Raw genomic sequence first — 13613 nt, 5'->3', positions numbered from 1 at the left:
CCCGGCAGCGGTTACCGCAGCCAGCGGGCGCCGCCTCTCATTGGTCGAGCCCGCCGCGGCTCCGCACGGGGGGGCGGGGCTACATTTGCATATTTAAAGGGGACGCGGCGTGGGGAGGGGGCGCGGCGGGGGCGGGGGCTGAGACCCCCCCCCCCCGCGGTACCAGGAGCTCCAGCGCCACCCCTCCGTCCACCCCCCCCCCCCCCCATTTTTCCCGTAGCCCCCCCCCGTAACCCCACCATTTCCCGTCCCCCCCCTTCCCATCGCCCCCAGCCCCAGCAGCTCCCGGTGCTCCGCTCCCACCGGCGCCACCCCCCCCCATGCACCGAGCCCCGGTGGGATGCCCCCCCCCCCCCGCCGGTATCCCCCCCCCCCCACGTGCCCCCCCCCCCGCGGTGCCACCCGGTGCCTCCCGCCCCGCTGAGCTCACGCCCGGCACCGGCTGACACCGGGCACAGCTGCGGGGGGGGGGGGGGTCAGGGATGGGGAGGGGGGCGTCGGGAGATTTGGGGGAGGGGGAGGTTTCGGGGGGGGGGGGAGGGATGGGGGAGGGTTTGGGGGGGGGGGGAGGGATGGGGAGGGTTTGGGGGGGGGCATCGCCCCCAGGACCACCGAGGCCCCCCCCCCCCCGGACACCGGGAACCGCCCCCCCCAGGCACCGGAGGACCCCCCCCCCCCAGCCCCAGAGCCCCCCCCCCCCCCGCATTCGTTCTTGCGGGGGCGCCCCCACCCCCTCGCCCCCCCCTCGCCCCCCCCCCCCGCGGGGCCGGGGGGCGGCGGCGCCGGGCGCGGTCTCCCCGGTAACGCCGCATCCAGCCCAGCCCCCGCCCCGCAGCGCCGCGCGGCAGCCCCGAACCCCCCCCCCGAACCCCCCCCCCCGCCCGAACGCCCCCCCCCCCCCCCGCACCGCGGCCCCCGCAGCCCCGTCCCACCCCGCAGCCCCCCCCCGAACCCCGCAATCCCCATCCCACCCCGCAGCCCCCACACCCACCCTGCAGCCCCCCCCATCCCTGTAGCCCCCCCCATCCCGCAGCCCGCCCACCCCACAGCCCCCATCCTAGTCCCCATCCCACCCTGCAGCCCCCCAACCCCGCAGCCCCCACCCTATTTCGTAGCCCCCCCACCCACCCCGCAGCTCCCCCATCCCCTCCTGCAGCCCCCCCCAACCCCGCAGCCCCCCAACCCCGCAGCCCCCACCCTATTTCGTAGCCCCCACCCCGCAGCCCCCCCAACCCCGCAGCCCCCATCCCCTCCTGTAGCCCCCCAACCCTGCAACCCACACCCGATTTTGCAGCCCCCACCTCAGCTCGGAGCCCCCCATCCCACCCGACCCCCCCCAAACCCGTAGCCCCCCAACCCCGCAGCCCCCATCCCACCCTCCAGCCCCCCCAAAACCGCAGCCCCCCCAAACCCGCAGCCCCCCATCCCACCTCCAGCCCCCCCAAACCCGCAGCCCCCCCAAACCCGCAGCCCCCCATCCCATCACGCAGCCCCCATCCCACCCTCCAGCCCCCCCAAACCCGCAGCCCCCCCCAAACCCGCAGCCCCCCATCCCATCACGCAGCCCCCATCCCACCCCTCCAGCCCCCCCAAACCGCAGCCCCCCCAAACCGTAGCCCCCCATCCCATCACGCAGCCCCCATCCCCACCCTCCAGCCCCCCCAAAAACCGCAGCCCCCCCAAACCCGCAGCCCCCCAACCCGCAAGCCCCCCATCCCACCCTCCAGCCCCCCCAAAACCCGCAGCCCCCCCAAACCCGCAGCCCCCATCCCATCGCACAGCCCCCATCCCAAACCCGCAGCCCCCCCAAACCGCAGCCCCCATCCCATCACGCAGCCCCCATCCCACCCTCCAGCCCCCATCCCAAACCCGCAGCCCCCCCAAACCCGCAGCCCCCATCCCATTCTGCAGCCCCACCCCCCACCCCCCCCTATATCCCCCCCTACACCCCCCCAAACCCTCACCCCCTCCCCTTCCCACCCAGCCCCCCCCCCGAAGCCCCCCCCCGAGACGAGGCAGGGCAGCAGCCGGGCGCAGCCTCTCTTTAATGCTCGCTTCCAACAAATCCACCGAAAACGGGCCGGGGGGGGGGGGCGCGGGACCCCCCCCAGCCCCAAAACCCAGCTAAAACAAAACCCATAAAGCACCGAAGGGGCCCCCCCCACCCCACACACACAGACACGATCCCAAGGAAAAGACCCCCGGGGGGGGGGGGGCAACCTCAGATAACTCACCTCCCGCGGGAACTGGGGGGGGCGGGGGAGGTTTTTTCCTTTTTTTTTTTAGGTTTTCTTTTTTTTTTTTTAGGTTTTCTTTTTTTTTTTTCTAGGTTTTCTTTTTTTTTTGGTTTTCTTTTTTCTCTCCTTTATTTTTTTTTTTCCTTTCTCACGTTATTTTTCTTTTTTTCTTTTTTTTTTTCTTAAAAACTCGTTACAAAAAGAGCCATCGAGGAGCCTCCTACAACCCCTTAGTGTTTGCCCCGCGCGCTTTCAGCAGGCGGTGCCTGCCCCCGCGGGCCTCGGGAGGGGGGGAGGACAGACCCGGACCCCCCCCCCCCTCCTTTCTCTTGGTTCCCCCCCCCACCCCCCCAAAAAAAAACCAAAACACACCCAAAACCCCTTAAAAATTGCACGTGACGTTTGGTTCCTTCCAAGCCTTCCGGGGGGGCTTCGAGCCCCCGGTGCAGCGAGCTGCCAGGTCTCAGCACAAAGCCCCCGGGGGGGGGGGACACGAGGTGATGATGGGGGGGGGCACGCTTTGCTCTTCGCCGAATTTATTTTTTGGGGGGGGCCGTGCGTGCGCGGGGGACAGTGCCGGGCGCTGTAGTGCCGTAGGAGCAGCCGCCCCACGGCCTCGGCACAGCCCCATAGCCGTGGGGGGGCCGTGGTGCCCCCAGGAAGGGGTTCAGCTCCCCCCCCCCCGCCGAGGGCCGGGTACCCGGGGGGGGGGGGGGCAGGGTACCCGGGGGGGGGGGCAGTAGTGGCTTCTCCAGATAAGGGTTGGGGGCAGCAAACAACAAAAAATTTACCCTGTTCAATCGCGGTGCCCGCCAGGATTTGGCCGGGCACGGCCGCAGGAGGGGCCGGATCCTGCCCCGGGAGGGGGGGGGGGCAGCATCGCCCCCCCCGTGGCTGGCAGTGTCACCCCCCCCCCTGCTGGCAGTGTCACCCCCCCCAAGCTGGTCCCTCGCCCCCCCGGGGCCGTGCTGGGTGCAGAGTGAGGAAGTGCGCGAGCCAGGCGGCGTGACGGTGCGGCACGGGGGGGTGCTGCGAGGCCCCCCGGGACCCCTGCCAGGCTGGGGGGGGGGGGCACAACCCCCCCCCCCCCTCCTCCTGCAGCTTTCTCCCCCCCCCCCTTCCCTCCAAACCACGGCGGCTGGGGGCCGCTGGATGAGAGGGGAGGGGGGGGGGACAGCGCGGAGGAGGAGGAGGAGGAGGAGGAGGGTGGGGATGAAGCCCACGCCGCCGCCTCCCCTCCGTGCTCAGAACTCCACCTTGCAGGCGGGGAAGGTCTCATCCTGCATGGCCACGGTGCTGTTGCTGCCCAGCACCGTGATGCCCAGCTCCTGCTGCCGGTCGTGGGTCTCCTGGTACCACTCGTGCATCACCAGCGAGTCGAAGGTGGGGATCAGCGTCACCTGCGGGGACAGCGGCGGCGCCACGTCACCGCCACGGGAGAGCCCCCAGCACCACGACGGGACCCCCCCAGCACCAGGCCAGGACCCCCAGCACCAGGCCAGAAAACCCCCAGCATCACAATGGGGACCTCCAGCACCGTGGCCGGGACCCCCCAGCACCACGATGGGGACCCCCAGCACCGTGCCGGGACCCCCCAGGACCACAGCAGGACCCCCCAGGACCGTGCCGGGACCCCCAGCACCACGATGGGGACTCCCAGCACCGTGCCGGGACCCCCCAGGACCACAGCAGGACCCCCCAGGACCGTGCCGGGACCCCCCAGGACCACGATGGGGACCCCCCCGGATCATGATGGAGACCCCCAGCACCATGACGGGACCCCCCCAGCACCAGGCCAGGACCCCCAGCACCAGGCCAGAAAACCCCCAGCACCACAATGGGACCCCCCCAGCACCACACCAGGACCCCCAGCACCACGATGGGAACCCCCAGCACCGTGCCAGGACCCCCCAGGACCACAGCAGGACCCCCCAGGACTGTGCTGGACCCCCCAGCACCACGATGGGGACCCCCCAGCACCACACCACGATCCCCAGCACCATGATGGAGCCCCCCAGCACCACGACGGGGACCCCCAGCACCACGGCAGGACCCCCCAGGACCGTGCTGGGACCCCCCAGCACCACACCAGGACCCCCGGGCACCATGATAGGACCCCCAGCACCGTGCCGGGACCCCCCCAGCACCAGGCCGGGACCCCGCCAGCACCGCGCCATCACGGTGAACGGGACAAACGAGCCAGGAGGGGACGGATGCCACCGCGCGGGGCTGGTGGCACCGTGGGGATGCTCCATCCCCTGCGCTCGCCGCGTTCTCGCGGAAGACGGGTGGGGGGGACACACACACACGCCCGAGGTGGGGGGGCTCACCTGGGTGTCGGTGCCCCACTGGTGCTTGCCAGCCAGCAGGGCGTCCAGGATGGGCCGCAGGACGCCCTCCTTCAGGTGGTCGTCGCCGCTCACCACGTAGCAGAGGGAGCGCACGCGCCGGAAGAACTCCTCGTCCACCGTGCGGGCGCTCCACGAGCCCGGCAGGTACGCCAGGTCCACGTAGACGGGGGGGCCCGGGGGGGCCGCAGCACGTGAGCCTGCAGGGATAAGGACGCAGCTCTAGGGGCAGCGAGGGGCAGCCCCCAGCCCCAAAAATTTCCCCCCACCGGTGTCCCCGTGCCCCCCCTCCCCAGCCCCGTACCTGCCGGGGATGCCCGGCCGGCTCCTGCCAGCGGCTTGGCTCCAGCGCCGCGTGCCGTCGCGGGGCCGCCGGGGGGGCCCTTCTTGTCCCCGGGGGGCAGCCTGGCCTTGTCCCCGGCGTCGCGGCCCGAGCTGGCGGAGGGGGGAGCCCTGCCCTTGGTGGCTGGGCCGGTGGGCTTGGGGGTCTCGGTTTTGGGGCCGGCGGGCGCCGAGCCCGCGCGGGACGGGGTGCGCTTGGCCTTGCCGGGGGGCTCCTTCTTGGGCAGCGCCTCGGGGTCCACCATGCAGATGCCGGGCTGGGCGGGGATGGGGCAGGGGTCCTTCATGGGGGCCGGCAGAGGGTCGCGGGGCCTGGGGGGGCCACGGGGGGGCTGCTCCGAGTCCTCGTCCGACTCCAGCCCGTCGGCCAGGATGGAGGGGCAGTCCTCGGTGGCCGGCGGGACGTCGGAGTCGGAGAGGGTGGGCAGCGACTCGCTGACGGAGGTGGGGGGCGTCTCGCCCGCTGGAGGGGGGGCCCGGCCGCGGCGGCGCGCCGGGGGCTGCGCCAGCTCCTGCGAGGGGTCGCTGTCCGACAAGTCCCGGGGGCTGGCGGCGGGCGAGCGCCCCGATTTGGGATGCTCGAACTCGCAGGGCGACACCAGGCACAGGTCGACGTCGTGGGGCGAGTCGGAGCGGCGGCCGTGCCGCGGCGGGTGGTGCTGGTGGTGGCAGGGCCGCAGGGGCAGGGACAGCCCCCCCTTGGTGGCCGCCGGCTCGGGCTCCGGCGTGCCGCTGGCCCCCCGGGGCCGGGCGCCCTCCTCCTGGGGGGACTCGCTGACGGGGGGCAGAACCTGCTCGAAGGAGACCGAGAGCGACTCGTCCACCTCGGTGGAGTGCGGGGAGCCCACCTCGGCCGGCAGCGAGGGGGTGGTGATGGTGGGCGACACGTCGGGGACGTCGTCCTTGAAGGGGCTGAGGGACAGGCAGCCCGCCTGCTTCTCCTGCGAGGAGCCCGAGCTGTCGTGCGAGGCTCGGCCCGCGCCCGGCGGCCAGGGGGCGTTGGGCTGCTTGGTGGCGCCGGCGCCCGGATCCTCCCCGGCTTCCTCCACCGGCGACTGGTGGAAGGGAGTGTGCCCGGCGCTGGCCGGCCCCGAGCTGGCCGGGGACATCATCTCCAGGGTCTTCTCCTCGGAGCTGCCGCAGGGATCCTCGGCGCCCTCGGGGCCGTGGTTGAGCAGCCCGGTGGGCGTCAGGTCGAAGATGACGCTGCACTCGCTCTTGGGGGTCTTGGCCAGGGGCGAGGGGGGGCCGACGGCCCTGAAGGGGCTGCCCTCGGGGTAGCGGAAGCGCTGGGGGCTCTCGGGGTCCTCCACGCCGTTCTCCAGGCAGCCCAAATCCGGCCCCCTGCCGGCACCCCCGTTCTCCAGCGGCGAGGGCTCCAGCTCGCTCTCGGCCGTGGTGATGCCTTCGTCCGGCGACTCCTCCTTCCTCCTCCTCCCCTCGGCCCCCGGCGAGGCGCCCGCCGGCTGCATGTCCTCGGGCGAGGAGGACTTGGAGCCCTCCGACACCCCCGGCTCCTTCTTGGCGCCCGGCTCCTTGGCAGCTTTGGCCTTGGGCTTCTCCGGCTCCTTCTTGAGCGTGGACTTCTTGAGGCTGCCGGCCTTGGCCAGGGGTTTGCGGGCCTCCGGCACCGGCGCTTTGCGGGCCGGGAGCTTCGCGGCAGCCTTGGGCTCTGCCTTGTTCTCCTTCACGTCCTTCCGCAGCGTGTCAGCCTTCACCTCCTTCTTCACCGCCTTCACCTCCTTCTTGGCCTCCCCCTTCGCCTCGCCCCCTCCCTCCTCCTTCTTCAGCGGCTTCTTCTCCTCCTTCCGCGGCACGGGCTCCTTCTTGGGCGCCGCTTTCTCCTTGCTCGGCTTGGGCTTGGCGTCCGCTTTCAGCTTCTCCGTCGAAGAGTCCAGCTTGGCTCGAGCATCCTTGGCCTTCTCCTCTTCCAACCCCACTCTCGTCATCTCCCCCGGAGGTTTCGGCTTCTCCTTGGTCCCCGCCTTCACCTCCTTCTTCTCCGCCTTCGGGGCCTTCTCCTTCAGCGCGGGCGCCCCGGCGTCCACCAGGCTGAGCTTGGAGGAAGACTTGAGGCTCTCCTTGCTCTCCGTCCTCCTCTGCTTGAGCTGCTTCTCGGGCTGGGGCGCCGAGGGCCCCTTCAGGTCGTTCTTGGTGACCACGGGGTGCTTGAGGAACTCCAGGTGCTTCACCTTCTCCAGCCCCTCCAGGATGCGGGCCTGGGGCGTGCAGCCGGGGAAGAGGACGCGGATGATCTTCTCGGAGGGGCTGACGGGGTGCCAGACGAGCAGGGCGCAGACGGAGGTGAGGCACTGCAGGGGCAGCTCCTGCTCCTTGGGGTAGCCGTCGCCCGACCACTGCTGCAGGAGGAACTCCAGCTCCTTGGTGCCCTTCACGGGGTTGAGGACGTACATGTCCAGCCGGCCCACTCCCATCTTCTGGAAGAGGACGGTGGGCTCCACGCGGGGGCCGCCGTCGCGGGCCAGGGGATTGGGGCGGATGCCCAACTTCTCCAGGTAGTGCAGCGTCAGGGCGGCCTCGTCGCAGCTCTTCAGCACCCGCGAGTTGCCCTCGATGGCCTTCAGCTTCTCGGAGGCGTTGAGGAAGACGACGCCCAGCTCCGGGGAGATGAGGTTCTTGGCCCAGTCCCCGTTGCCCTGCGAGCCCTGCGAGGACGGGTCCTCCTCCAGCTCGGCCAGCTTCCTCTGCAGCAGGCTGTTGACGCCGGGCAGGCTGTCCGTGCCCGCGTGCGTCACCAGGATGGAGTCGATGCGGTCCAGGTGCCGGACCAGCTTCCAGAAGGACGACTTGGGGTTGGAGCCCCCGTTGACCAACACGTTGAAACCGTTGACAGCGAAGAAAGCCGAGTCCCCTCTCCCGCCCGGGAAGATATAGCAGCAGGGCTTGGAGAGCTTGAGGAAGCCGACCATGGTGGGGGGCTCGAGGAGGTCGAAGGGGGACTGGGGCTCCAGCGACTCCGAGAGGTACTCCATGAACTCCTCCAGCCCCTCCATCTCGGGCAGGATGCAGCCCGGGTTGTAGCGCAGCTCGATGAAGTCCTGGAGGTTGTGGTGGTCCAAGCCCGAGTCCTTCCACTCCCCGAAGTCGGGGCAGCTGATGGTCAGCCTGGCCTTGGCCGAGGGGTCCGCGGAGCTCAGGATCTCCCCGACCTGCGAGGGGATGGGGACAGACGGAGCTTCAGGCAGGACCCTGCTCGCGCCGCCCGGCACGGGGCACCCGGGGTCCCTTGAGACGGGGCAGCCCCCTCCCTCTACAAGCGCAGCGCACCCTTTCCCTGGGGGTTTTGGGGACCCCACTGCCCTGTCCCCCTCCCAGTGCTCACTGCTGGCTGTTTTGGGGACCCCACAGCCCTGTCCCCCTCCCAGTGCTCACTGCTGGCTGTTTTGGGGACCCCACCGCCCTGTCCCCCTCCCACTGCTGGCTGCAAACACGATGCCCACGGGGTGTCGATCCCTGATTTACACCCACCACCGGTGCTCAGGGTCAGGATACAGCCAATCCCCCCCCCTGCAGCAGACAGAGGCATGTGCCTGCAGCGCCGACGCTCGGCCCAGCTCCCCCTCGCTCCACCACCGTGCCGGGAACGTGAGCAGACGGCACGGCATGGCCCGTCCCGGCACGCTGTCCCCCCCACCCCCCCGCGGCCCTTCCCCGCACCTCCTTGTCGGTGAAGATCTGGATGAAGTCCCGCAGGGAGAAGCAGCCCGTCTGCAGCATCAGCTCGCCCGTCTCCTCCACGCAGGGCCCCGCGAACACCAGCAGCTTGTGCTGCGACACGTCCGTGATGAGGTTTCGCAGCTGGGGACGGGGATGGGGGACGTGAGGACGCCTTTAAACCCCCCCACACGTCCCTCCCCCCCCCCCCCAACTCCGTGAGCATCCCGCAGCCCCCCCCCCCCCCCCAGCTCACCTCGTCGCACAGGGACTTGTCGGAGGGGTTGAGCAGCACCAGGGTCTCCAGCACATCGCCGCGGTGGTGGAGGGTCCGCTGACCTGCGGGGACGACGGCTGCCACCCGGCCCAGCACCAAAATGGTCCCAGCAGGACCCCTCCGCGCCCCCCAGGTGTGGATACCCCCAGGGGACACCCCCAAGCCGTGTTGGGCTGGGGGGGACAGACGGAAAAATGCCCAGCACGGGGACAGCCGGGGCAGGGACGGATCCTGCCCGCTTCCCCTGCGGAAGAGGGACAGCCAGCGGCCGGGACGCGGGAGGATCCGCCGCGCTTCCCACGTCCTTCCTGCCGCGGGGAGCGGAGGAAAAGGGGGGGGTGGCCGGGCCGGGGCAGCCCCCCCTGTCCCCACCATCGGATGTTCCCTGCGGTCCGGGGGCTTCACCCCCCTGCCCAGACACCCGCCGCCCCCGGGAGCGGGGAAGAACCCAGCTGAGCCCCTGCTGGGGACAACCAGGGGACGGGGACACCCCCACGGGTGCCAACTTGTGAGCACGGGGTGGGGGGGGGTGGGACACGATGTGCCGGCGCTGCGGCCCCTCGAGAAACCGCAGCCCTTGAAGCCAGCGCCGGTGCCCCCCCCCGGGGGCAGGGGACGCCGTGGCCACGAAGGAAGCGGTTTTCCGGGGGTTTCCACGTGGGAATCACGGGGCTCAGCCCCCGGGGCACGGAGCGGCGGCGGCCGACACCGTCTGGGCACAAAAAAGGGTTTTTACAGAAGCAGCTCGGGGCTCGCAGGGAGCGCCTCGAGCCCTCCGGGGAACGCGTGAATTTGGCACCGCCGCGGGGGCAGGCGAGGACCCCGCCGACGGAGCCGTCTGGGGGCCGTCGCCCCCTCCGGGTGCCCCCCCCCCCCTTTTTTTTTTTTTTTTAACCTTTGACGATGCTGGAGAAGGTGGCGGAGTGGCGGGAGACGAAGAGCTTCAGCTGCTCGTCCAGGTTGCAGGAGGCGAGGTCGATGTCCCAGGAGCGGATCCCTGCGGGGCACGGCGACCTCAGCGCCCGCCGCCCCCCGCGCAGAGCCCCGTCCCCGTCCCGCAGCCCGTGTCACCCCCTCCTCCTAGCCCCCGCTGTCCCCTTCTGCACGGCACAGGCTAAAGGAGGGGACGGTTTCCCTGCCCACACAGCCACGGTGGGGACTGTCCCCCCAAATCCACCCCGATCCCCTTCCCGTCTTCCCTGATCCCCTTCCCATATAACCCTGATCCCGGGGACGTGGCGCAGGGGCCGTGCCGGCGTCACCGACACCCGCGGGGCCCCCAACACCCCCAGGTGGCAGCTCAATTTTTGGGGGGACGCCGCTGCCCTCCGGACCCCGGGAGCACGCCACGGGGGGACGGGGGCGGCGTGGCGGGGTCCCCGGCGCGGGGTCCCCGGTTTGGGGTCCCCCGGTGCGATGCCGGTGCCGGCGGCGCGTGCACCTTGCGCGGTGACTCACGGCCGCGCCGCCGCTGCCAGCCCAAACCTCGTCCCCTGGGGCTCCGGGAGCGCCTCCCCGGCACCTCTTCAAAGGCGGTAATTAAGGCAATTAGCGGTGCCGGAGGTTCTGGCTGCTCCCTGCTCCCATAGCAGGGGTTGGAAGCCCCCCTACCCAGGCAGCAGCCCCAAACCCCAGCAGCCCCCAGCACCCCCGGTACCGGGGGGGGGGTTTCCTGGGGGGGTCGCAACCGCCGCCGCCCGCCAACGGCTCCCCCCCCCCGGTGGGCGATGGCGCAAGGCCACCGGCGTTGCACAAGGCGCCGGCGAGCGTTGGGGCGCAGCCGGGGCCGTTTTCGGGGGGTTCCCCAGCGGTGCTGGGGGTGGCCGGGGGTTTGGCCACGGCCTCGCGTGGGGCCGGGTCCCGTGGGGACACGAGGGGGGGGGTCCTGGCCCCAGGGGGTGACGAGGGGAGGGGACGGGGGCGCAGGGGCGCAGCCACAGCCCCCAGAGCCCGGGGCAGATCCTAAAGGGGCGGGGGGGGGGGGGGGGCAGATGCTGGGGTGTGGGGCAGGAGGCGGGGGTAAGGGGTGGGGGTACCGCGCGTCTGGGGCAGGAACAGGGGCAGATCCTGGGGGGCTGGGGAGCTGGTGCAGATCCCAGGGGTCTGGGGCAGGAGATGGGGCAGATCCTGGGGGCTGGGGGGGCAGATTCCTGGGGGAGGAGATGGGGCAGATCCCGGGGATCTGGGGGGGGCAGATCCCAGGTCCCTGGTGTAGGAGATGGGGCAGATCCCGGGGATCTGGGGGGGCAGATCCAGAGGATTTGGGGGGGACAGATGCTGGGGATCTGACGGGCAGATCCTAAGGATCTTGGAAGAGCAGATCCAGGGGATCCAGAGGATCCGGGGGGGCAGATCCCGGGTCCCTGGGGCATCAGATAGGGCAGATCCTGGGGACTCAGGGACAGATCCCAGAGATCCAGGGGCAGATCCCGGGGGGCTGGGGCAGCAGATGGGGCAAATCCTGGGGATCCGGGGGGGCAGATCCCTGCGGGAGGAGATGGAGCAGATCCTGGGGACCTGGAAGGCAAATCCAGGGGGATTTGGGGTGGCAGATGCTGGGGATCCGAAGGGCAGATCCTAAGGATCCTGGGGAAGGAGATCCAGGGGATCCAGAGCAAGAGATGAAGCAGATCCTGAGGATTATGGGGGGCAGATCCCGGGGGCCTGGCGCAGCAGATAGGGCAGATCCTGGGGATCCAGAGCAGGAGATGGGGCAGATCCTGGGTCCCTGGGGCATTAGACAGGACAGATCCTGCGGATCCCGGAGAAGATCCTGGGGATCCAGGGGCAGGAGACGGGGGCAGATCCCGGGGATCCAGAGCCACATCCCAGGGATGATCCCGGGTCCCTGGGGCAGGAGATGGGGGCAGCTCCCGTGGATCCCGGGGCAGATCCCGGCTCCCCGGGGCAGCTCCCGCGGCTCCCATTGCAGCCCCCCCCCCGCAGGCCACGGCCCCACCCGCGGTGGCCCCACGGGAGCAGCCCCCGGTGTGTGCGTGGGGGGGGGGGGGGGAGCGGGGGCGGACCCCCCCGACGGCCCCGCTCCCGGCGGCGGGGCTCAGCCACGCGGGGCCCGGGGCCGGGGCCGGGACCGGGGAGCTCCCCCCGGGCTCACCTCGCTCCAGCTGCTGCAGGGCGGCCGCCAGCAGCCCGGGCCGGTGGCAGCCGCCGCCCACGATCGCCAGCAGCGAGAAGCGGCGCGGCCCCGCCGCGGGGCCCGGAGCCGCCGCCGCCGCCGCCGCCATCTTGGGCGCCCCCCGCAGCCGCCGCCGCCGCCGCCGCCTCCCGCCGGCCCCGCCCCGCGGCAGCGCTCGGCCGGGCCCCGCCCGCTGACGTCACCGCGGGCCAATGGGGGAGCGCGGAGGGGACCGCGGAGGGAGGGGCGGGGGAGAGGAGGGGGAGGGTTAAAGGGGCGATGGCAGGGCGGGGTCGGGGCGGTGGGGCCCGCGCGGCGGAGGGGTGGGCGGGGTGGGGGCGCGGTGCGGTGCGGTGCGGTGCGGTGCATGCAGTGCATGCAATGCAATACGGGGTGCAGGACCAAGAGGGTGCAGGGCAGGGTGGGGGTGCAAGGGGGGTGCAATGCAGTGCAATGCAATACGGGGTGCAGGACCAAGAGGGTGCAGGGCAGGGTGGGGGTGCAGGGTGGGTGCAGCGCAGCACAATGCAGTGCAATGCAGTGCTGGGGTGCAGAGCCAGGAGGGTGCGATGCAGTGCAACGCAGCATTGGGGTGCAGGGTGGTGCAGGGCTGTGAGGGTGCAATGCCGTGCAACGCAGTGTTGGGGTGCAGGGCGGGGGCAATGCAGTGCAACGCAGCATTGGGGTACAGGATGGTGCAGGGCCGGGAGGGTGCAATGCAGTGTTGGGGTGCAGGGCGGGCGCAGTGCAGTGCAATGCAGTGCAGGGCTGCAGGGCGGTGTAGAGGGCCAGGCGGGTGCAATGCAGTGCGGGGCTGCAGAGCCAGGAGGGTGCAATGCAGTGCAATGCAGCGTTGGGGTGCAGGGTGGGTGCAGTGCAGTGTAAGACAGGGTGCAAGACCAGGAGGGTGCAGTGCAGGGTGGGTGCAGTGCAGTGCAATGCAGTGCTGCGGTGCAGGGCAGCGTAGAGAGACGGGCGGGTGCGATGCAGTGCTGGGGTGCAGAGCCAGGAGGGTGCAATGCAGTGCAGTGCAGTGTTGGGGTGCAGGGCGGGTGCAATGCAGTGCAGCATTGGGGTGCAGGGCTGTGAGGGTACAATGCAGTGTTGGGGTACAGTGCCGGTGCAGTGCAGGGTGGTGCAGGGCGGGTGCAGTGCAGCGTTGTGGCGCAGGGCCGGGAGGGTGCAATGCAGCGTTGGGGTGCAGTGCAGGGTAGGGCTGGGGGGCATAGCGATGGGCAGTGCCGTGCGATGCAGTGCAGGGATGTGCTGTGCACCGCCGTGCAGTGCTGTGGCTATGCAGTGCAGTGCAGGGATGTGCTGAGCACCGCTGTGCTGTGCAGGGGGTGTGCAGTGCAGCGCGCTGCAGCACCAAGCAGCTGCTGACCAGTGCAGGCTGCGCAGTGCGTGGTGCAGGGGAGGCGCTGTGCAGCGCATCACTGAGCAGGATGGGGCCGGGCGGGCAGCGAAGCCCCCTCGCAGCCCCCAGCCCGTTCCCAAATAACTTCCCCAGCACCCAGAGGTGGCACCGCAGGACCCCCCCCCCCCAACAGAGCAGGCAGCAGCCGGGATCCAAGGCCTTTAATGCACCCCAGGGCCCC

The 13613-nt window shown here is 71.2% G+C and overlaps 1 protein-coding gene across 1 annotated transcript; it reads right to left on the bottom strand.

Moving 5' to 3' along the window:
• Positions 1-2263: 2263 nt before the first annotated feature.
• MAP1S (microtubule associated protein 1S) lies at positions 2264-12164 on the bottom strand. Its single transcript, XM_080565890.1, has 7 exons — positions 11995-12164; positions 9775-9876; positions 8859-8941; positions 8606-8746; positions 4890-8097; positions 4568-4785; positions 2264-3637 (listed from the first exon to the last, which is right to left on the bottom strand). The coding sequence occupies exons 1-7, from the start codon at positions 12122-12124 to the stop codon at positions 3482-3484; spliced, it is 4038 nt and encodes a 1345-aa protein (XP_080422016.1). The 5' UTR covers positions 12125-12164; the 3' UTR covers positions 2264-3481.
• Positions 12165-13613: the final 1449 nt, after the last annotated feature.

The sequence above is a fragment of the Anser brachyrhynchus genome (assembly GCF_964034855.1).
Source record: "Anser brachyrhynchus genome assembly, chromosome: 23".
Lineage (NCBI taxonomy): Eukaryota > Metazoa > Chordata > Aves > Anseriformes > Anatidae > Anser > Anser brachyrhynchus.
The sequence above is the reverse complement of the archived record's forward strand: the minus strand, read 5'-3'. Positions and strand labels throughout refer to the sequence as shown.

Bases quoted from the DNA above. Each gene is read 5' to 3' on its own strand.
- MAP1S (XM_080565890.1), bottom strand. From the start codon at position 12,124: ATGGCGGCGGCGGCGGCGGCGGCTCCGGGCCCCGCGGCGGGGCCGCGC. The intron at 9,877-11,994 runs GTGAGCCCGGGG...CGTGCCCCGCAG, and splicing joins CCTGCAGCAGCTGGAGCGAG to GGATCCGCTCCTGGGACATC. The intron at 4,786-4,889 runs GTACGGGGCTGG...TTATCCCTGCAG, and splicing joins CGGCCGGGCATCCCCGGCAG to GCTCACGTGCTGCGGCCCCC.